Source organism: Cervus elaphus, chromosome 25 (assembly GCF_910594005.1).
Source record: "Cervus elaphus chromosome 25, mCerEla1.1, whole genome shotgun sequence".
In the NCBI taxonomy this organism is placed as follows: domain Eukaryota; kingdom Metazoa; phylum Chordata; class Mammalia; order Artiodactyla; family Cervidae; genus Cervus; species Cervus elaphus.
In genome coordinates, this window is record NC_057839.1 from 63,014,438 (window position 1) to 63,037,892 (window position 23,455).

Consider the following 23,455-nt stretch of genomic DNA (forward strand, 5'->3'; position numbering starts at 1 on the left):
TATAGGACCCTGACAGAATCCTAAATCAGACCAAAACAATTTTGGGGACAGAACATGTTTGAGGGAATGCCACTTACAAATCTATGACAAAGTTATTCTTAAGGAAGAGCTGCTCTTTAAGGCCAGGGGCAAACCCCAGAGCCCGGTCGCCAGTGGGATGGTCTACGGGAACCCACGTTGCCACGGGAATTAACACTTCATGCCATGCCGCCCCTCCCCGCACATATGTGCGGACAGCCTCCCCCACCTTCAGCATCCCCACCAGAAGGTTCACCTGTTACAACCAGCCACCTACACTGACACACACCCAGGGGACACAGCGTACCTTAGATCCCCCGGAGGAGGAAGTGGCAACCCACCCCAGCATTCGTTCTTGCCTGGAAAACTGCACGGGCAGAGGAGCCTGGCGGGCTGCAGTCCATGGGCCACACGTCCCTGCCCATTGCAGTGCGTCCCCTGCACACATCTGACCACTCCACGTGATTTACCACTGCACTGAGCCACAGCCTCAGGTGTCTTTCTGCTTATCCCCATGCATGGAGGGTTTATAATTAGAAGGGAAAAAAATATTTGAATTCCTTGGGGCAAACTTTAAGAAGATGCAAAGCAGCTCCAAAAATTGTGAAAGATTTTAAAATGCCAACTTTGGTGAGTTTCTTGTAATTTTATGAACAAACTCTCTATGTTGTTCACTGGGAGGGTGACCGGAAGTCCAGGCAAAAGATCATCTCAAACACAGTAGTTTCGTGTCCAGATGAAAAAGCATACTTTACCCCTTTGCAAAAAATGACACGCTTTTTGAGCTAACAAATGGGTCTCTTAAAACTTTGGGTTTTCACGAATCTTTGAACACCGGTAAAATTAACTACTAGCATGGTAACACATTTTCGGAGAACCAACAAGCCAAACCATTCCCCAGTTCTCAGAAGATCTGAGGTGTATTCGTTGGCACTGTCATTTTGAAGATTTTATGTGAAGACAGCAAAGAGAGACTCTCAGCTGCTTGTCTCTGTGCAGTGGACCAAGTGCTGATCCAAGCTGGTGGCCCCGTCTGCCTCCCATCCGTGGACGCTCTCCCGGCCAGCGAGTCCCCGGGGCCCTCCTGTCACAGAGAAGATCCAGCTTCAACACAAGACACTCCTCCCAGGGAGCCCAGGTGAGCTGACCAGCGAGCAGAGGGCCTCTGCCTTCCTGTGCTCAGGAGTTCTGAAAGAAGAGGTACAGCTGATCTGACCCTGCCCCTCCCCCTCCCTACTCTGCAGCCTCCAAACAGATTGCTTTCCTCAGGTCATTTCTCTGCTATGAATGTGTTGCAATTAAGGTTCTTAGGAGAATGCAGAGAAGAACAGTCACTAAATGTTGTTGTTCAGCCGCTAAGTCCTGTCCGACTCCTTGCCACCCCGTGGACGGCAGCACTCCAGCCTTCCCTGTCCTTCACTATCTCCTGGAGCTTACTAAAACACTCGTCCATTGAGTCAGTGATGCCATCTCACCCTCTCGCCCTGTCACCCCCTTCTTCTCCTGCTCTCAATCTTTCCCAGCATCAGTGAAGTGAGGTGAAAATCGTTCAGTCGTGTCCAACTCTTTGCGACCCCATGGACTTTACAGTTTATGGAATTCTCCAGGCCAGAATACTGGAGTGGGTAGCCTTTCCCTTCTCCAGGGGATCTTCCCAACCCAGGGATTGAACCAGGGGTCTCCTGCGTTACAGGCAGATTCTTTATCAGCTGAGCCACAAGGGAAGCCCAAGAATACTGGAGTGGGTAGCCTATCCCCCCTCCAGTGGATCTTCCCAGCCCAGGAATCAAACCAGGGGTCTCTGGCATTGCAGGCAGATTCTTTACCAACTGAGCTATTAGGGAAGCCCTTCCCAGCATCAGGGTCTTCAGTGAGTTGTCTCTTCGTATCAGGTGGCCAAAGTATTAGAGCTTCAGCTTCAGCATCATATTCCAGTGAATATTCAATTTCCTTTAGGATTGACCAGTTGGATCTCCATGCAGTCCAAGGGACTCTCAAGAGTCTTCTCCAACACCACAGCTCAAAAGCATCAATTCTTTGGTGCTCAGTCTTTGTGGTCTGACTCTCATATCTGTACATGACTACTAGAAAAACCATAGCTTTGACTATATGGACCTTTGTCAGCAAGGTGATGTCTCTACTTTTGAATATGCTGTGTAGGTCGGTCATAGCTTTCCTTCTAAGGAGGAAGCATCTTTTAATCACTAAATAGGCCCCCATGATGTATTGGTCACATTCCATTACAAGAAAAACTCACACTACATACATATGTGGTTAATGACAGGTTGTATTTGGTGTCAAGGTTTTGAAAGGCACTATTTTGACATTAAAATGTGTTCTTCTCTGTATTAATGGCCTGTCTTCTGAGTTTTCTTCTCAAGGTTTTCTAAATTTTCCTCTTTAGAATGAAGAAATCTGAAAGACCTATCATACCATTCTTTCTAGCAGCTCTAAATGGAAAACAGACAAAGATGCCCATTAGTAATCTCTTACCGCACATCATACTGTTTCTATGCAATATAGCATAATTTAGCTTTACCTTAAAAATTGACTGTGGTCTCAAATCAGTAGTTCTTACCTCTAAAAATAAAGCACTCTATTTTCTTACATTGAAAAATGCATATTTCTAGGTGAAAAAAGATTAGTACTAGGTTTAAAATTTTTTCTCTATTGACAACTCAAATTTTAGTCACTAGTATAATAAGAGGATCTTTCTAGTATTTTAAAAGTTGATCCAGTAGAGCTCAAAGGAGTGTCTTAAGTCTATTAAACTTTGGCACTAACAACGTCTTTTGACTTTTCTCCTTATCTACAGATAGTTTTATTTCTTAAAAGATGTGAACATTAGTAAATTCCTACTAGCATCTTAGATGTAAAAATACTGAACTGGAACACCGTTCATTTTCCATGTCAGTGGGAACATAAGAACTGCCTTGAGGGCTCATATTTAAAAGTAACAGGAACACAAGTTAGTGGTTCTGAAACATATTTTACCATAAAAAGGAACCACCTCTTATGGGCCCAGGGGAACGACACCTTAGGAAGAGCCTCCCATTGGAGCCACCTGGCGATGGAGAGTGGACGTCTCCCTGAACACCTGCCCTTCTGGGTTCAGGGACCTCCCACCACGTGAGCCCACTGCTTAGGCAGCTAGAATCTGGTTACTGTCTGTGTAATTGTAAACACCCACCTCCTCCCACCTTGCAGCCGCAGTTAAATGCCCTTTCCCTGTAATTTCAGGCTGGGCAAACATGCATTTCTGTTGGGATGTTTTAAGCCTGATGGGTGCACCAGACATCCCCGAGGGGAGGTCCAGTAGGCCCTGGGCATCGAAGTTTGGAGCTGGGGGCCAACGCCAGACAGAACCCACAGGCAACTCGAGCCTGGAGGAGCCCAGACACCTGGGATGGAGGGCCGGGCCCGGGGAAGGGAGGCACAGGAGGAGTCCAGTCAGTGTGGGAGCGGGCGAGGGGAAGCCCCTGGGGCCTGGTTGGAATGGAAATCCCCCATTGGAGTGGACTGGAAAATGACTGGCTGAGGCGACAGGAACAGTGTCCTGGGAGGAGAGAGGGACGGAGGGCTGGCAGCTTCCAGGAGGAGGGAGAAGTTTTCAAGTTGGAGGATAAAGCAGGGGGAAAAAACTGGGACCACAAGGGTCTGGGGCTCAGCTGGTGGCTGGCGGGGGGAGGGGGACTTCAGGGGGAGGCAGCTATCCCACCACCCGGCTTCTTAGGCACAGAGTGTCAAACGGTTCAAAAACCAGGGCGTGTTCAAAAGGAGGAGTTCGTTTCTCAACAAGGAAACACAGAAATGGGTCCCTGCAGGTGGGGGGAGTCCTCACTCCCTGCGTGAGTGACAAACGACCCGGTGCACCCCTCCTCATGGTGGGGGGGGGGGACGGAATGGAGGGGGCGGGTAGGGAGTGCAATTCTGAAGGACGGAGGAGAGGAAGGGGTTTCGAGGGCTCCAGGTGAGGGCTGTGGAGCGGCCAGGGTCCCCTGAGGGGAGGAGGGGAGGGGCCAGGTCCGGAGCCCCCCAGATGGGTTGGGGGGACAGGGGGAGGGGACGAGAGCCTGGGAGGTGGGGACTGGCCTGCCGGGTGTGGGCTCCCGGGAGCCGGGCAGCGGGCTGACACGGTCACTCTCACCATCAGCGGCTCCATCGCCCTGCTGTCTTGCGGTCTATCACCACCACAAAAACACGCGCGCGCGCACCGCGGCATGGCACGTGTGGCTCTCCGCAAACCTGTCCTGTGGCTCCAGGTGGCGGGTGTGGGGGCTCGGAGGACTGTGGGCAGGGGCACCTGGGGGCCTGGGGAGCGGCCCCGCTGTCCCAAGGCCCGCGAGCATCACCTTTCCTACCCGCAGAGGGGCAGAGCAGACACCTGGGGGCGGGGCCGACACCTGGGGCGGGGCCGACACCTGGGGGCGGGTGGGGAGCGGGGTGCGCGGGGTCGCTCCCCACTGCTCCTCACTCACGCGGGGAGTCTGGACTCTCTCCACCTGCGGGGACCCATTTCCGTGTTGCATTGGCGAGAAACGAACTCTACCTTTTGAACACGACCTGATGTTAAACCATCCGACATCCGACATCCGGTGCCTAAGAAGGCCCAGGCGGGATGTGAAGTCTGCGCGCTGAGCTGCCCGCCGCCCGGCCTCCTCCCACCGCCGAGCCACACCTGACGCCTCGGGGCTGGGGGCTCGGCGTGCGCTCCTTCCTTCCCGTCAAAGGCCCGATCGATCGTCTGAGAGCCGAGAGCCCCGGCGCGCACACTCACGCGTTCTCCTTCAGCGAGGAGAGGTAGGACTCGGTGTCCGACGCAGTGATGTCCGAGTCGAGCCCGGCCAGGTAGCGGTAGACGTAGGAGAAGGTCCCGAAAGGAATGCGCGCGGGCCCGCCCTCGGGGTCCGCGGTCAGGATCTCGCACAGGTGCTTCATCGCGGTGTTCAGTGACTGGAGACGGCAGAGAGCAGGCGGGAACGGTTACCGCTGGGATGCGCCAAGACGGACAGCAGACAGCCGCCGACAGACACCTGGGTACAGCCTACAGAAGTTCTCCCCCAAGTATGTTCTCGGTCTAAATTAAACTACGGGGAATTTACACTTGCCACAAGAAAGAAAAACTGTTGATCGGGATGTAATTGGCCTGAAAAAGAGTTTGATTCCCAGATTCTCTCTCATGTTAAATGGGAATGACTCTTACAGAGGCAAGAGAAAGCCTCGATCTTGTTGACCACACACAAGGCAACACAGAACCCACAGAACTCCCGCCCCACAAAATACCTCGCGACAGAGCAAACTGTCCCCAACTAGGCCACCCATGGGGTGGGTGGGCAGGGCTGGCAGGGCCCCGAGCAGGCTGGGGGCAGCAGCAAACCTGGGTCAGTCACCCCCTCAACACCACCATCCGCTGGCATCCTTGACTTTCAGCCAGAACTCCTCCCCACCCCCACGTGGCACGAGCTTCCAGAACATTCCAGAGCATGCCGACCCCACCCCTTCCAGTCACGAGGGCATGAGGGTCTGCGGGAGCCCTGGCCAGTGTCAAACAAACACCCGGAAAGGCCCATGGAGGGGAAGGCTGGTCTTAGTACTTGATTAAAATTAGCACTAGGCTTAAATCTTTACCAACTGAGCTATCAAGGAAGCCCATAGCTCAGTTGCTAAAGATTTAAGCCTAGTGCTAATTTAATCAACTACTAAGACCAGCCTTTGCCTCCATGGGCCTTCCCATAGAGAAGCAGAGACATTACTTTGCCAAAAAAGGTCCATCTAGTCAAGGCTATGGTTTTTTCCAGTGGTCATGTATGGATGGATGTGAGAGTTGGACTGTGAAGAAAGCTGAGTGCTGAAAAATTGATGCTTTTGAACTGTGGTATTGGAGAAGACTCTTGGGAGTCCCTTGGACTGCAAGCAGATCCAACCAGTCCATGCTAAAGGAGATCAGTCCTGGGTGTTCATTGGAAGGACTGATGTTGAAGCTGAAACTCCAATACTTTGTCCACCTAATGCAAAGAACTGACTTCTTAGAAAAGACCCTGATGCTGGGAAAGACTGAAGGTGGGAGGAGCAGGGGACGACATAGGATGAGATGGTTGGATGGCATCACTGACTCGATGGACATGAGTTTGAGTAAACTCTAGGAGCTGGTGATGGACAGGGAGGCCTGGTGTGCTACAGTCCATGGGGTCGCAAAGAGTCAGACATGACTGAGTGACTGAACTAAAAGCTTAAATCCCCAGCAGTTTTGCAAGATGGTAGGAAATCAGCCTCGGTGGGAGTGTCTTCGCTGCGTTCATGGCCCTTGTCCTGCCCTCAAGGAGCCAACCTCTGACATGGAGGGCTGCCGCAGCAACGGTGGGACCTACAGAGCACAGATGGCGAGCCTCTGAGCCTCTAGGACAGACCAGAGCCCTCCAGGGCAGCTCCTGAGGGAATGAAACGTGAGCTGTGCTCACGAGGAAGAGAGAGCCAGGAAAACCCGGGGGGCCGGCGGAGGACAGTCCCCCAAGGTGGGGGCGAGGCAGCAGGTGGAGGGGAGGTCACAGGTAGACTGAATGGATCAAAGCAGCAGCCGTGTGGAAGTGAGCCCCACGGCTCAGGGATACACAGAGAGCTGGGGTCAGGCCTTAAACACAGTCATTATCCAGCCGCCTCTGCAGTCAGGAGCCTGGGCCCAGCCAGCTGGCTCCTCTGAGGCTCCAGTCCGGTGGCGGCCGGGGTCTGGTTCTCACCCAGAGGCTCGACTATTGGGGGACCCATTACCAGCCTCCTGAGGGGGTGGGCAGAACTCACTTCCTGAGGCTGTGATATTGCGAGGGGGCCTGGCCTCTGGCCAGCTGCTGGCCGGAGCCCCCCTGAGCTCTGACAGGCTGCTGCGGTCCCCTGATACCGTGTGGTCCTCTCACCACATGGCAGCTTCTTCAAGCACCGGGGGCTGGACCAGATTCTCATGGTAAACATCAGAGAGAAATCAGTGGTGCTTCCCGCAGCAAGAGGAGCAAGGCAGGGACCTCGAAATGAGGTTCCTGCCCAGAAAGTGCTAACGGCGGGCAACGCCACACAGCAGGAATCCCCTGAGAGATGGACTGGGCATCTCACTCCTCATGGTGACCATGTGAGATGAGGTCAGGGGGCCCAGAGAGGCCGGGTCACTCACCCAGGTAAGCCACCTGGGATGGGAATCCCACAGTCGGCATCCTGAGCCCAGCCCAGACCAGCACATCCCACAACTGGACTGGCTCGGGGAGCAGGTGGTAGGGGGGTGACACGCGCCTGCCAGGGGTGCGCCTGGACCACAAATGCACACTGCCCCTGCCAGCTGCTGGGACTCGGGGCATCTGCAAACCACCGTCCACCCCCACCCCAACCAACGGCCCTGCTGAGATGGGATGCAGGGGGTGAGCGGACAACCCCACAGTCTTGACGTTAGCCCAGCTCTGGGGGCAAGGGGATGCTCTAGTTTAAAAAAATGGTGGCATTCGTTTGTTCGTTTCGCAGGGACCACCGCACACACCATCTCTCCGAAAGACCGTCCCCAGGGAGGACTGGGTGAACAGAGTTGTGTATTTTACAGGTTCCCAGCCTGAAACGTTTCAGAGATGCATTGGTCCGTTAGAGCCTGCTGTTCCAGCCCGCACAGCGGATGACAGTCATTGAAGCGGGGCTGGGGGCCTCCAGCAGGGCTGAGGGGTGGAGGAAGCTGGCAAGGAGCCAGAGCAGAAGCTCTTCTTCATGACTGCTGCTCCAGCACTTCCGAGGAAGAGGTATTTTAGGGAAAAAAAATGCATCCAAACACGCTGGCATCACTTCCCCCCGCAAAGATGCGATGACATTACCGGTGCTAACGTTTCCAATGCAAAGACTCACAGCAGTTTTTATATCCAGAAGGACTTGTTAGGCAACTTGCTCGGCTCGGGAGCTCTGTTCCTACAACAGCTCTCTCACTCTAGCGGTCGTGGGTCCTAAGGCTACTTGCTCGCCAGCTACAAGGACCCCTCTCCCGGGCAAGCGGCCCCGCTAACCCACTGCTGGTTATTCTCTGGCTGGTGGTTGGTCCAGGAGGCGGCGGCTGCAGTGTTGCCAGCCCAGCGTGCATGCCTGAAAGTATCAGTTGCTCAGTCATGTCTGACTCTTTGTGATCCGGTGGACTGTAGCCCTCCAGGCTCCTCTGTCCATGGAATTCTCCAGGCAAGAATACTGGAGTGAGCTGCCAATTCCCTTCTCCAGCAGATCTTCCCGACCCAGGGATCAAACCCGTGTCTCTAACATCTGCGTTGGCAGGTGGATTCTTCACCGTCTGAGCCACCAGGGAAGCCCATGCACGCCGGAGCCGCATCTCAGATGAGAGCGGAGATGCAGGAGAGACCTGGCCTCCCAAGTGTGTGCAGTGCTGGTCCTGTGGGTCCCTCCAGTCTCTGAGTTCCCGCTGCGGTCCTGATGACACCGCGAGCCACCTCACCGCCCTCACGGCCCCTTTCAGCTGCAGCGAATGAACGTGGGCCACACTCTGCCTGACCCTTTGAACACAGTCAGGACACAGTACGGGGGCACTCACTCCTGCTCGGTGGCCAGAGCTCCAGGGGGGACACCCGACTCAATGTCGGGCAGCAGCACTGACCCCCAGATCTCATATTTAAAGAAGCACCACCCCCTCGCCCCTGTTTCACTTCCTTTCCTCGCAAGCTTCCTCATTTACAGCGCGGGCCTGGGGCTCGTGGCCAGCGCCACGTTCTCGGACTTGAGTGAAGCCAGTGCCTTGGGCTGAAGGGGCAGAGGGCCCAGCACGCCCAGCATCCGCTGATCCCACCGCCCCCAGCCCCACAGAGCGGACGCTCAGCCGGGGCGCAGTGGGTAGGGGCAGGTGAGCAAGGGGCCCGCGGGCAGCTGTCTCCTCGCTGGGAGGCAGTTAGTACACGAGCCGTGGCCTGAGGCGCACACGCAGGGGTGAGCATCTCCGGACGGGCTCGCGAGGCCCCAGTGGGAACCTGAACCAGGGGAGAGCGCAGCCTGGAGGGGACCAGACGCCACCTCCAGCACCCAGGGCCCCGCGGTGCTGAGAGACAGCAGGGCCCACGGGCGGCCCGCAGCTGGGCGGGGTGGGGGTGAGACCTCCAGGGTGAGCGCTGGCGGCAGGTTGGCACACAGTGTTTCAGGGAGCGGATCATCTTAGGGCAGGGCTTCCCTGGGGGCTCAGATGGCAGAGCATCTGCCTGCAATGCGGGAGACCCGGGTTCGATCCCTGGGTTGGGAAGATCCCCTGGAGAAGGAAATGGCAACCCACTCCAGTACTCTCGCCATGGATGGAGCAGCCTGGTGGGCTATAGTCCATGGGGTCCAAAGAGTCAGACATGACTGAGCAACTTCACTTTCTTTCTTTTCATTTTAAGGGTATAAAATGGTATCAAAGGGAAGGCCGAGGAGCTGTCACTCTCTGGGGCGTGTCCCAGCCTGTGGGCGGCACTCCGCCTGGGCTACAGAGTCGTCACAGGGGTCCCTCCACCCCCAGTGTCCATCAGGAGCGGCGCCTCCGGAGCCCATGGTCTGAGTTCGAGTCCTGCCCCACCGCCTCTCCCCACCGCCTCTCCCCACCGCCTCTCCCCGCCGCTGGGAGCTGCTCTGCTCAGCCCTCCAGCCCCCGGGTTCCAAGATCAGGACTTTCCTCAGGGGGCTGCTTGGAGGATTAAAGAGAAAACAGACAACGGCTCCGAACATTCCCACACCTGGTGAGAACCCTGGAAACAATGGCCATCCGTAAGCAACACGTTCCGATGACACGTGTATTTGCAGCTGTACACACAGAGGGACACTCCCATGAATGAGGACGTTCAAAAGCTTTCCAAAGATGAGCCAGAGCTGGGTGAGCAGTTTGTCAATACAGACTTTCTCCGTCCTATGTGGGGCAGCTAGGAAGGTGGACTTGGTCCACGACTGTTTTGCTGTCGTGATTTAGTCCCTCAGTCGTGTCCGACTTTGTGACTCCATGGATTGCAGCACACCAGGCCTCCCTGTCCAGCACCAACTCTCGGAGTTTACTCAAACTCATGTACATCGAGTTGGTGATGCCATCCAACCATCTCATCCTCTGTCATCCCCTTCTCCTTCTGCCTTCAATCTTTCCCAGCATCAAGGTCTTTTCAAATGAGTCAGTTTTTCGCATCAGCTGACCAAAGTATTGGAGTTTCAGCTTCAGCATCAGTCCTTCCAATGAATATTTGGGATTGACTGCTTTGATCTCCTTGCTGTCCAAGGGACTCTTAAGAGTCTTCTCCAGACCACGTTTGAAAGCATCAATTCTTCAGTGCTCAGTCTTCCTTATGGTCCACTTTCAACTTTTTCATGTTATAAAAAAGATCTCCATATTTTTAAAAAAAAAAAAAACAGATGAAAACTGTTGATCCACCTCTTAGGGCACTGATGGGGCAGCAGAAACGTAAGGTGAAGGTCACAACGCAGACCTGTGGTCATCTCACCCAGCAAGCATGCACCTTGGGAGACAGGCACCCTGCCACAGCCGAGGTTCCTGGGGCAGAGACCCTGATGCTCTTGCTCCTGTGCTCCACCCCAAATCACATCTGAAGCTTCCACTCGAGAACCAGAGCAGCACTTGGGGCTCGGAGGATATACCAGATGTCGTCCCGTGGGGCGTGGGGTGTCGAGATCCCCTGGCACTCAGAGCAAAGCCCACAACAAGTTGCAATCGACAAACATCCATGGAAGGAATGAGACTTATGGCTCGGAAATCTCAGAGAAGGTTCTAGTCTTTGCAGAGGACTCAACCCATCCAACTAGAGAGACTCCAAAGACAACCTGAAGAGCCACAAGCCACGAGATGCCGTGGGTGGAGCAGCCGGAGTCGCTGTACCACAGCGACCAGATTCCAGCTTCATGGCAGTCCTGCGTGCGGAGAAGTGGACAGCAGTGATCCATGAGAAATTCCTCCTTCTCATCTCGCTTCAGTTCTTCACTGGCTCCTTTCTGAGTGTTTCCTTCTTCTAAGCATAAAGGCAAGTGCTAAGGTGCCAGTCTGCATGAAGAGCTGTCTCCAGGAAGTCACAGTGCCGGGCTCCTGGGGCATCTCCAAGCTGTCCTGCCAACATGGGCAGCGGTGGGTCAACAGAGCACGTGTCCCCTTGGGCCTGGCCCCTCCCAGCCCCCGTGGACCCACAGCTAGCCCTGCCCTGGGTTTTTCTTTTTTTTGGGGGGGGGCAGGCCAGGACGGAGCAGCCACCCCAGGCTCTGAACTCTTCCTGGCAGAGGAGCAGGGGACGTTCACACTTGAACCCCCTCCCCAGGATCAGCTCCCTGCAGAGAAAGAGAGAGTCAGTCCATGGCCCACAGCAAAGACTCTGGGCCGAGGCAGCTTAGTCAGGGGTCTATGCCAGACCCCCCATGGGCTGACGGGCTGAGTGTTAGGGGAAGAAAAGAGAAGTGAGTGTGATCTTTCCCTGTCACTTGCCCAGGCTTCAGTCCGGAAGGGAAGCTCCATCCTTAACAAATGTCTCCATCTAGCGTCACGTCCCACACACAGCTAAGAGGCCTCCTCTTGGAAAACACGAGCTGGTCTGGTTTGAAATCAAGCACCTGATTCTCCTGATTCGGGAGGGAGGACTTACAAAGATGGATCCCCCCAAAAGATGAAATATTCTGATTTGCCATATTTATAAAAATCTAAGCCTCAAAAACCAACTTTAGAGGAATAAACCATCAAATCAAATATTAGGTATTCATTTTCTATTATTAAAATCTCCTTTTGCCGGAGCTCCAGAAGAACAAAGCCACATAAAATTTCCTCCAGGAACTAAATGCGTCTTTGTCCTTCTCAGTGACACCCGCTGTGATTCTCCTCAGTGGCCTCGGAGCCCAGAGAGAGGCAGCAACTGGGTCTGGGCCGTCCAGCCCGGGCTCGCGGGAAACGCCACCTGTGGGCAGGAACACCACGAAAGGGAGCAGCCAGCCTGACTCTCAACTTCTCTGGGGTTTCTGAGTTTCTCGCTGGGGCCATGAACAGAGTTGGTAAAGTACACGATATTCACAGAGCAAGCACTACACGGCAGAGGAGGGTGAATGAACCACAGCGTCTGTAGCCAGGCTGATGAATCAAGAGAAATCGAATTTGGAATCAAAGAAAAGTTCCAGAAGATTCAGTTCAGTTCAGTTCAGTCGCTCAGTCGTGTCCGACTCTTTGGACCCCATGAATCACAGCACGCCAGGCCTCCCTGTCCATCACAAACTCCCGGAGTTTACCCAAACTCGTGTCCATTGAGTCGGTGATGCCATCCAACCATCTCACCCTCTGTCGTCCCCTTCTCCTCCTGCCTTCAATCTTTCCCAGCATCAGGGTCTTTTCCAATTAGTCAACTCTTCACATGAGGTGGCCAAAGCATTGGAGTTTCAGCTTCAGCATCACTCTTTCCAGTGAACACCCAGGACTGATCTCCTTTAGGATGGACTGGTTGGATCTCCTTGCAGTCCAAGAGACTCTCAAGAGTCTTCTCCAGCACCACAGTTCGAAAGCATCAATTCTTATGCGCTCAGCTTTCTTCACAGTCCAGCTCTCACATCCATATACATGACCACTGGAAAAACCATGGCCTTGACTAGATTAGTGACAACCTAAAGTTAAAACCAGCTAAAATTAAATCGAGTGTTTCTTGGGGGTTCATACATGCTCAGCGGGGAGCAGAAGCTCAGGGCAGCTGATGCTTGACAAGGTGGCGGTGGGTGGGGCACAGGGCGGGGATGAGGTTAGCTGCAGGCGGCTAGCTGTTAGTGGTCCTGTGAGGTAGTATCAAACAAAGTAATTCTAAAGAGTTAAAATGGAATCAAGGAGGCTCGCGCAGGGACCCGAGATGAGGGCGCCCCATGAAGCGAGGACTAAGGATTAGCCAGGTATGTGCTCTGGGGTCCATAGACTGAAGGGACCGGGGGTCGCACGCTTCGTCTCGGCGGTAAAGGGAGCTGGCTCTTTTCTCAGTCCTTTTCTTCACACACTAAAGCAGACCTTCTCCCAGGACTTGCCTCCTGTGTCTCACAGGGCGACTCAAATTCTAGAGCTGAAGGTAGGCGCTAGATTTGCAGCCCCTCTCCACCACACCCACCGCCCTTCTCAATTCACAGACTGGAGGGAAGTCTGTGTCTTCAGTCCTAAACCCGTATGGGCTATACTTCTCAACATCAGTGAGGTATCTGCTGTAAGTTACTAATAAATGATTTTAACTAGAACAGAAGATAATTTTTTTCCTTTTTGCACAGGAGGGAAGTCTATCAATGTGTCAAATGACGTGTAGTTTAATAAAAGTCATCGATGCATTCTCTTCTAAACATACTTTCACGGTATCTACATGTTTTGTCTACTGTTAACATCTTTTACGTTGAGGCACTCATAAGTATTTAACTTCTGTAAGTTAAAGTAACTACCAGCCTAAAATATAATAAGCATCTGAAAAATATTGCCTAAAACAAAATGACTAAAGTCATGAGAGTTACTAAAGTGATGAGAGTGTTCTTACAGTTATTGAAACACCTAAATTATTTGGATGGCAGGCCCATGATGACTCAGAATTATTAATAGGCTATTTATAGGTACGTACCCCACCAAGCATGCTGCATCCAAGCGCTAAAAATTTTATCCACTCGATTTTATCTTCGCAAGGATCCAGCTGCAGGAGAGCTCTGAATTTTTCTACAGGCAGGCACAAATTTTTCCATTTCTGCTCAAGATCTGCTATGTCCACATATTCCTTGTGGCTACACTATTTGGAAAACACAGTATGATATAATCAATGTTAAGTTGAAGACCCAAGAAATAACATAATACTTGTGAAGATTTAAACAGAGTACCCATCCCCATTCAAAGATGAACTCTGAGTCCACTACACCGTTAGCCCACTGCTAGGGGAAGGGAACGGGATGGGGTTGTGTGTGTGTCGTGGGAGCTGGGGTACATGAGCAGGGAAGCGGGGGGGACTGTGAACTACAGACTGGCAACAAGTTACTTCTTGAGAGAAAAAAGGATATGGAGCGAACATGGCATAATGTCATGACTTACTGAAACGGGCACACGGACATGGGGTGCCCGATTCTCTACTCTCTGTCCGCAACACTTCACAACACAAATAAACTTCAACAGACCAAATGAAATCCAACTCCACAACATGCTAACAGTTAAATGGGAGAAATTTTAACGCTGAAAATAAAAGTATTCCTTCTACTATTTTAAGACAACTTGATGAAAATGGGTGACTTCTGTGATCTGTAGCAGTATTCCACGTGGAAGACCTTTGAGGAAATTTCTCAAATTTGTCTTTGCCCAAACTACCCCTCCCTTTCAGTGGTTAAGCGAGAGAGCCATGGGAGAATCCCGTGTGTAGAAGTTACTGCACCCTGGTCGGGAACACAGAACTTCAAGATGAATAATGGAGACAAGCCACTTTAAAACTCAGGGCTCTACCACTGATCTCAGTTTTGGTAACATGGCCTGATCATTCCGATAAAATACACTTTCTATGAACTCTCCAAGTGAGTCAGTGGGTCTCAAGGGCTTTCAGGAGGGTTGGAAACCAGATATCCCTTCAGATGAAGAAGGTGGAGGATTATCATATTTAGCATAGTGTTTATAAACACATATTTCAAGAAAGATCTTGCAACCCCCATGTCTGAAATTCCATATTTTCAAACCTTTCATTTCAGTCCAGCAGCCTCTTGCATCTTAATGCAAGTATTTTAAAAAAAAGTGCATGTCCATATAATCGTGAACAGCAATCTTGGGTTCTTTAAACCAGAGGAAGGTCACTGAATTTAAGATTCCTTCCTTGAGTAAACCTCGAAGGTTCCCCGCAGGGGACACAGGACTGTGGATGGATGACCGTGGAGGTCCTGCAGCTTTATCTCAAGCTTAGCTGACTGATCACAGACTCTGATACCTGCTTGTGTAAAACTTTAAGGAGCCCTTGAGTCAGGCCTGTGTCTGTTTTCTGAGTGGCCATGGGCATTTCGATTCTGTCCTTCACGGGCAGTGGATCTCCTCTTGACAAAGCTGAGAAATACCTGAAACAACAACAGATATCGCTGAAGCCTCACTGACACACACGGCTGTTCAATCGCTCAGTAGTGTCTGACTCTTTGCAACCCGATGAACTGCAGCCCACCAGGCTCCTCTTGTCTCTGCGATTCTCCAGGCAAGAATACTGGAGTGGGTTGCCACTTTCTTCTCCAGTGGATCTTCCTGACCCAGGGATTGAACCCACGTCTCCTGCGTTGGCAGGCGGACTCACTGACACAGCCCCAAGTTCAGGCACTTTCATCAGCGACCCCAGAGGGAGATGGTGACAAGGTGGGGACCGGGCTGGGGCCCCTGGCCTGGGATCCCCTCCTGGCTCCTCCACTCAGCTCTCGGACTTCACCTTCTCCTGTGCCTTAGCTTCCCTGTCTGCACCATGGGGACAACGGCAGCTCCAGACTCAGGGACCCCCTGTCTGGCACACCTGGGGGGCTCCAGTAACACGTGCTACTTTTATCAAGCAAACACCCATCCAGGTCCAGGGACGCTGCCAGAGGAGGTGGAGGTCAGGGCCCCACATGAATCCGAGTGCAAGGTCACGTGCAAGGTCATGCCACTTTGACAGTTGCAGACTTGGCCCTGCTGCTTTTTGAGGGGCAGGATTTCAAGCATCCCTGCCTATTCAGGACTGAGACCCCCTGGAGCAGGGAATTCACCTGATTGGCTGAGTCAGGCGTCGACACTCCCTACCCTTCACTTTTCCTGCTTGGTACTTTTTTTCCCTTAATTGTTCCTTTCTGGGACATGGATATGGCCGCTAATCCTGGGACCAAGCAGGGCATGGAGACAGTTTGGGGCAACAACTCAGGAGGGGGTGCACATCGGGTTTCTGGAGGGGGGAGGGGTGTTATGTGGGGTCTCTGCAAAACTTTCCCCCCCTGGGGCGCATGTCAGTGGAGACCGGCTCCTGAAACGACGACATTTGCTGCCCACGTCACTCTCCCACCATCAAAGAAATGACATATCCAGGAAAATAAAACACTAAACCATCCAGGGTCACAGCAAATAATATAAAAGATATGAAAAACTGTACTTACCCAAGGGGAAATGTGGAGAGAAGGGATAAACTGGGAGACTGGGAAACTGGGAGATAAAGTGGGAGACATACACCCACTACTATATAAAAATACATGCAACCAACAAGGACCAACTGTATATGTATAGCACAGGGAACTCTATACTCAACATTCTCTAATAACCTACGGGATAAAGGGGGCTTCCCTGGTGGCTCAGATGATAAAGAATCTGCCTGTAATGCAGGAGACCTGGGTTCGATCCCTGGGTTGGGAAGATCCTCTGGACAAGGCAATGGCTACCCACAACAGTGTTCTTGCCTGGAGAATCCCATGGACAGAGAAACCTGGCAGGCTATATATAGTCCATGGGTCGCAAAGAACTGGACATGACTGAGTGACTGATACATACACACACATACATATGGGTAAAGAATCCTGAAAAAAAAATGGATATATGTATAACTGAATCACTTTGCTATATACTCAAAACTAGTAAAGCATTGTAAATAAACTCTACTCCAATAAAAAAATTTTAATATATGAATAATTAGAAACATCTCAGAACATGTAACAAAGTGTAGGTAAACAGACATTCACCAGATTAAATTTTACATCTCACCCCCTTTTTCTCTCTCCACCCCTCAAATTCAATTTTGTTTTCATGCTTTTAGGACAAATCCAGTCATGTTTTGTTAACTTGATGGTTTGAGGGAAAGTTAAAAGGCAGGCAGCTGTGAGTTAGACAAATGTGGATCTGAAGACCTAACGGACCAGGCTGGGGGAAGGGTGCTTCACTTGGCCATGTTAATCCTAACTGGGGTTTTCACCTATTGTCACCCTGCTTATTTCACTTATATGCAGAGCACATCATGAGAAATGCCGGGCTGGATGAAGCAAAAGCTGGAAAGAAGGCTGCAGGGAGAAATATCAACAACCTCAGATATGCAGAGGACACCACCCTTACGGCAGAAAGTGAAGAGGAACTAAAGAGCCTCTTGATGAAAGTGAAAGAGGAGAGTGAAAAAGTTGGCTTAAAACTCAACACTCAAAAAACTAAGATCATGGCATCCGGTCCTGTCACTTCATGGCAAATAGATGGGGAAACAATGGAAATGGTGACAGACTTCATTTTTTTGGGCTCCAAAATCACTGTGGACGGTGACTGCAGCCAAGAAATTAAAAGACGCTTGCTCCTTGGAAGAAAAGCTATGACCAACCTAGACAGCATATTAAAAAGCAGAGACAAAAACAAAACAAAACAAAAGCAGAGACATTACTTTGCCAACAAAGGTCTGTATAGTCAAAGCTATGGTTTTTCCAATGTACGGATGTGAGAGTTGGACCATAAAGAAGGCTGAGCACCAAAGAATTGATGCTTTTGAATTGTGGTTCTGGAGAAGACTCTTGAGAATCCCTTGGACTGCAAGGAGATCCAACCAGTCCATCCTAAAGGAGATCAGTCTTGAATATTCATTGGAAGAACTGATGCTAAAGCTGAGACTCCAATACTTTGGCCACCTGACACAAAGGGCCGACTCACTGGAAAAGACCCTGATGCTGGGAAAGACTGAAGGCGGGAGGAGAAGGGGACGACAGAGGATGAGATGGTTGGATGGCATCACTGACTCGATGAACATGAGTTTGAGCAGACCCTGGGAGGTAGTGAAGGACAGGGAAGCCTGGCGTGCTGCAGTCCGTGGGGTTGCAAAGAGTCGGACACGACTGAGCGACTGAACAGCAACAACCCAGACTACCCCTCATCAGCCATCCGAGCAGCGCCCAGGCTCGGGGCGGCCTCTAGAGCAGGGCCCCCTCCCCAGGAGGCACGGGCAGTGCCTGGAGGCCCTGCTGGTTTTCTCACCCAGGGCTGACTGGTGCTGCTGGCGCCTGGTGGGTACAGGTCACCAGGCTGCTAAGGGCCCTACAGTGCACTGGACACCCTCACACTCCCCTAAAGAGCTGCTGGGGGCTGCAGGCAAGAAATTAAAACATGCTGCTCTTTGGAAGAAAAGCTGTGACCAACCTAGACAGCATGTTAAAAAGCAGCACTTTGCCCACAAAGGTTTGTATAGTCAAAGCATCATCAGAGCCAGGGCGGAGGAGGCGTGCTTGAGTGGCCAGGCCAATTTATGTCACATGCACAGAAGGCACATGTGAGCAAAAGCCTTTAGGGCTCAATGACGTAATAAGGGACAGCCAATGGGCTGCGGAGTCCCAGCAGAGGCTGGGAGCCAGGCTGGCCCACCTTTGCCTCCTGACCCTCCCAGGAGTGCCTGCTAGAGCCTTCCACACAAAGTCACTTCCATGCACTTCCTGGCTCCCTGCTTGGTTTCTCCTTGGTTTTCCTTCCTATGTCTTTGTGTCATAGGCTATTTCCTCTCCTACCTTGTCTTAGCCCCAATTACTACAAAATCTTTCAAAGACCACTTCACGTTCTTCTGAGCAACGTCTCTGCATAACAGATTCTGTTCTGAGTGAGCAGAGACACGTGAACAATGCTTGCTTTTTCTTCTCAACTCCAAAATTGTTCTTAAGATGAAATTAGCTGCATGGAACATTCAGAAGGTTCTTGATTAAGCCTTTTCAATTAAAGTGAAGCTTAAAAGAGTTGCCTCTAAAGTGTTACCAAATATAACATTCCAAGGGAAAAAAAAAGATTAAATCTTGGAAGGTTTGGTAAAGTACAAATAAACTCTTTTGAAACAGCAGTATTTTTTATTTAGGCTTGAATAATGGTTAAAACCAGAGGCCACAGACTTCCCTGGTGGTGGCCCAGCGGATGGGAATCTGCCTGCGAATGCAGGAGACACGGGTTCAGTCCCGGGTTCAGGAAGATCCCACATGCCACAGAGCAACTAAGCCCAAATGCTGCAACTGCTGAAGCCTGTGCGCCCTAGAGCCTGTGCTCTGCAACAAGAGAAGCCACCCCAGTGAGAAGCCCGAGCAGAGCAACTAGAGAGTAACTTCAGCTCTCCACAGCCAGGGAAAGCCAGCGTACAGCAACAAAGACTCAGCATAACTAAGAAGAAAAAAAACAGATAAAGAAAATGAATTATTAAAAAAACAAAAAAAAACCAAAAAAAAAACCCAGAGACCACAATTTGGGGCAAGAACCTTGAGAGAGTCTTTCAGAAGGATGTGTCAGAGGTAAAGTGCTGGTTAACCAGCAGCCTCGTCTGGTAGGTTCAGTGAGGGCCCCAAAGATACCCTGGCCCTGATCCTGGAAGCTGTGGATCTTATTTTACCTGGCAACAGGGAGTTTGCATGTATTTTGAGTAAATACATGCTCAAATTTTGCATGCATTTTGAGCAAATACATGTATTTGAGAGAGGATTTTGAGTTGGGAACACCATCCAGGACTATCTGGATGGTTCCTAAATGCAATCACAAGTGTCCCTAGAGGAGGGAGGCAGAGGTACCCGTGAGAACGCCACAGTGCTGGTGATGGAGGAAGGGCCCAGGAGCCCAACAACACAAGGAATGCAGCTCCAGAAGCTGGAAAAGGCAAGGGGAGGGGCCAGATTCTCCCCCTGAGTCTCCAGAGAGAACAAGTGAAAGTGAAAGTCACTCAGTCGTGTCTGACTCTTTGCGACCCCATGGACTGTACAGTCCATGGAATTCTCCAGGCCAGAATACTGGAGTGGGTAACCTTTCCCTTCTCCAGAAGATCTTGCCAACAACCCAGGGATCGAACCCAGGTCTCCCACATTGCAGGCGGATTCTTTACCAGCTGAGAGCAAAGCCCCAGTGATATCCTGAGTGTAGCCTGGTGGAACTGATTTTGGACTTTTGGCTTCCAGAACTGTGAGAAGAGAGATGTTTGTTGTTTTAAGCCATCACATTTGGTGGTTATCTGTTACAGCCGTCCTAGTAATATATCACTTTGGCCATACAATTTATAGAGAAGTTCAGCAAAATTTGACACTCTCATTACTAAAAAAAAAAAAAAATTAAGTTAAATTTCTACTGATTCTTGTGACCACAGATTTGAGTTTCTGAGTCAGAGTCTGTTTACTACAAAAGGACAAAGAGCTTTCCTGGAAAAGCACCACGATTTATTTTAATAATTCTAAATTCTGCTGGGGCAAAGAATCTGCCTACCAATGCAGGGGACGCAAGAGACCTGGGTTTGATCTCTGGGTAGAGATCTCTGCCTGGAGAAGAAACAGCAACCTACCCCAGTATTCGTCCTGGAAAATTCCACGGACAGAGGAACCTGGTGGGCTACAGTCCAGAGAGTCACAAAGAGTCGGACACAACTGAGCAGGGCTGAGTGCACACACACACATAGACACACATACAGATACACTCACACACAGACACGCGCGCACACACACACACACACACACACACACACAGTCTGTTGACTTGTGACTTTAAAAGTATTGATAATCTGTTCCTGGAAATGGTTAGAATGTTTGCTGCAAGAAACTGTGAAGTCTCTGGTGCTGTGAACTATGATGGACAGAGTTTAACCTTATAGCATTCTTGGGATATTTAACTGGAGCCAGTCCCTCTGGTTCCAACAAACTCAACAAGTACCTAATCCTGGAGGATGCTCTGATGATAAGGAACATAAGCGTAAGATTTCTCTTTGTAAAATCATTTCACAAGTAAAACAAAGGGACTGTGACAGTTTGACTTTTATAACACAATGCAAAAACTTCTTATCCCGTGTTACTGCTTTACAAATTTCAGTCTACCTGCATAAACAACACTCTCCAAGAATTGAGGTGTCACTACTTCATAGATAAATGGGCATTGTGCAGTAATTTCTGGTCTCATGGTCAATAATGCATGATGTTTCCTAGAGAGATACTTAGGTGTAGATGCCACCGATGCTAAGTTCTGTCGGTACTCGGTCTGTGTCCTGAGGGTTGGACCACTGGTCCAGGTAGGAGGGTTCATTAGGCACGACTGGACATGCCGATGGACTGGCTCTTGCAGGTGCTGGCCCAAGGGGGTCTTACCCCGCGGACCACTGGAGCACATCGGCGGGCTGGGTGCGGATCGCAGCCTTGGTGAACTGCTTCAGGATGTCCGGCAGTTCGGGGGGGATATGGATCTGCTGAGCGCAGAACATGGTGTCGGGAAGCGGCATCGCTCTCAGCAGACCAGAACCAAGCTGGAAGAACCAAGGTGTGCTGCGGAGGGGGAAGGGGGAGAGGAAGGGCGGATCGGTCAGCCTGGAGCGCGCGGGAGACGCGCCTGCCAAGGGGCTCCGGGGCCGGGGTCCCAGGTCCCGAGTTTAGAGCCTGGCCGGGGCCGGGGGTCTGGGGCAGGGCCGGGGTCCCGGATCCGGAACCAGGTCGGGGCCCCGGGGTTAAATTGGGCCAGGCCAGGCCGTCAGTGTCTCCCTGGGTTTGGAGTGGGGCCCCGACGGGGTGGGGGTGGGGGGTCTCAGATTTGGAGGGGGGCCAAGGGGCCGGCGTCCCGAGGTGCGGGCGGCGAAGTGCTCTTACCGCTCCTGCGCAGGCTCCTCTGAAAGCGAGGGTCAACCGCCCTTCCTAGAAACAGCCCAGAAGCTGCAACCCGGCCTTATTGTCGCGCACCGGTAACCAGGCAACCGAGACGCGCGCTCGGGCTCCGCCCCTCTGGATCGCGCAGGCGCACATGCCTCGAGCCGGGCTTATCGGCCGCTAGTGCGGGTCTGGGCTGGGGTGTCGGGAGAAGCAGTGCGCTTGCGCAGTCTCGCTACGGCGCCAGCTTTGTATAAACGGGTAGTTCACAGATGCACAAAAGGGACATTTCACTTAAAAAAGAGGACGTTTGGATCGATTTCCCACTACCAACTGTGAGCGGCGAATTCGCAAAAGGCCCACCTTTCCTTTGCACTGCCTCCGTGAAGCTTTAGAACGAGACGTCTCGTGGCCTCCGTGGAAGGAAGCCGTTGAGGTCCTGGGGGCTGACCTGTGCCCACGGCCCGAGCCTCCCTGCGGGAACCTGGCCTCTGCGCTCCGGGACGCGCGCCCCTGGCCGTTTGTCCAGCACGTGTCTGACCTCCACGCCTTCGCACGCGCTGTCCCCAGTGGCCCGGACCCAGTCGGCACCCTTGGTAAACTCATTCTTGAGTGGCATGGACTTGGATTTGGGTGGACTCCGGGAGTTGGTTATGGGCAGGGAGGCCTGGCGTGCTGCGGTTCATGGGGTCGCAAAGAGTCGGACACGACTGAGCGACTGAACTTAGTGGCAGTTTCCAGCTCAGATTTTAACTTGTTTTCCTAAATAAGATGGTGGGGTTGAGCCGATCTAATTGGGTCTGGGAGAAAATAAGCTACTTTTTCCCGATACAGTAGCTTTGGGGTCCAAGGGTAGGAGAAGCTGTTCCATTCTGGTGGATGCTGACTCGGGCAGCAATGTGAAGCCTAGTTTCCGGTCTCCTGGCTGGCTACTGCAAGGTGCCCTAACACTCACACTGGGAGGAACAGGCCTGAGACCGACTTTTCCTCGCCCACCTCCAGGCACGAAGACCAGGCTAAATCGGTAGACGGAGCTATCTCCAGCAGGGGCCACCGACAAGCCCTCCTTGCTTCCCTAGAGGCATCAGGCCTGAAACACAACTTCTGACTGGGCAACTTACCAAATGAAGCCTACCTAAGTGAAGGCACACGATTCCAAATTCAGAGCACTTGCAAAACTGAAAATAGGCACTATTTAGCGTTAGGGGAAAACAAGGAATTTCATACACTGAGAGAAGTTAATGAGGCAATGTGGCACTTTAAATATGTTTGATGATCTAGCAGTCTCCTAGGAATCTATCCTACAGAAATACTAGTAAATATGGACAAAAATGTTTAGCATTTAATAAAATGAGTTAGTTAACAGCCTTTCAGAAAACGTAAATCATGATCTTATTCACACAATGGAATACAATACAGCTAAAAATTTTCCAATGGGACAGCTACTTATGTACTGAGATAAAAAAGATGTTCAGAAATATGAAGTGAAAGAAGCATGCCACAGAGCTGCCCAGGGCTCATGCCACCCGACACGGGTGTTGACAAAAGTACCTGTGGACACATGCTTACGCAGAGTCTGGAAGCAAACACCAAACTACTGACAAGCGCTTGCCTCTGGAGGATGGTTTTCAGGTTTTATGTTAACCATATATACATTATTTTGATTCTGATTCATTCATTCACTCAGCACTATTTACTGAATGCCCAATATGTTCCAGTACTGAAATACAGTAAAAAAAAAAAAAGTAAAATGAAAGTCGCTCAGTCATGTCCCCACGGACTGTACCCTGCCAGGCTACTCTGTCCATGGGATTCTCCAGACAGTAATACTGGGGTGGGTAGCCATTCCCTTCTCCAGGGGATCTTCCCGACCCAGGGATTGAACCTGAGTCTCCGCATT

General features: G+C 51.5%; 1 protein-coding gene across 1 annotated transcript; it reads right to left on the bottom strand.

Annotated features, from left to right (window-relative positions):
- Window positions 1–2,287: 2,287 nt before the first annotated feature.
- Window positions 2,288–21,734, bottom strand: ROPN1L (rhophilin associated tail protein 1 like). Its single transcript, XM_043887937.1, has 6 exons — window positions 21,559–21,734; window positions 21,067–21,240; window positions 14,943–15,066; window positions 13,611–13,772; window positions 4,796–4,971; window positions 2,288–2,468 (listed from the first exon to the last, which is right to left on the bottom strand). Exons 2-6 carry the CDS (start codon window positions 21,195–21,197, stop codon window positions 2,405–2,407), a joined length of 657 nt encoding a protein of 218 aa, XP_043743872.1. The 5' UTR covers window positions 21,198–21,240; window positions 21,559–21,734; the 3' UTR covers window positions 2,288–2,404.
- Between the last annotated feature and the right edge of the window lie 1,721 nt (window positions 21,735–23,455).